This window comes from Morone saxatilis, unplaced genomic scaffold (genome assembly GCF_004916995.1).
Source record: "Morone saxatilis isolate NCDOM2014 unplaced genomic scaffold, NCSU_SB_2.0 Contig1, whole genome shotgun sequence".
Lineage (NCBI taxonomy): Eukaryota > Metazoa > Chordata > Actinopteri > Moronidae > Morone > Morone saxatilis.
Window position 1 is genome coordinate 14,285,417 of NW_023339651.1, and position 304 is coordinate 14,285,720.

The 304-nt window shown below is 51.3% G+C and overlaps 1 protein-coding gene across 1 annotated transcript in view; it reads right to left on the reverse strand.

The window, feature by feature from the left end:
• Positions 1 to 6: 6 nt before the first annotated feature.
• The window catches only part of maff (v-maf avian musculoaponeurotic fibrosarcoma oncogene homolog F), a 4,432-nt gene continuing 4,134 nt past the window's right edge, over positions 7 to 304 (reverse strand). Inside the window, 1 exon segment of the mRNA XM_035663099.1 lies at positions 7 to 304. This exon segment is cut by the window's right edge and continues 255 nt beyond it. Coding sequence (XP_035518992.1) covers positions 235 to 304 — 70 coding nt within the window. The 3' untranslated portion in view covers positions 7 to 234.

Consider the following 304-nt stretch of genomic DNA (forward strand, 5'->3'; position numbering starts at 1 on the left):
ACACTGCATCACCCAGGAATCGGTGACTCCTGCATATATAATCCAACAGAATTTGGAAATGTGAACGAGGCGTAATGCAAACAAGCGCTTTAGTACTTTCCTCCTAATATTGTCTTCCTGTTCTCGACGTGTGTTTGTATAGAATACGTATGCCTGCAGGTGTGTGTGTGTTTGCATTGCAGGTTGTGCGTCCCTCCCTCCCTCCCCCCCCCAGTCTGGTTCCAGCAGCTCCTTCTAGGACGGCTCCTGTTCTCTCTGTGCCTGAGGCTGTGGCGGACTCTTCACTATGGTGATGACCGAGGCG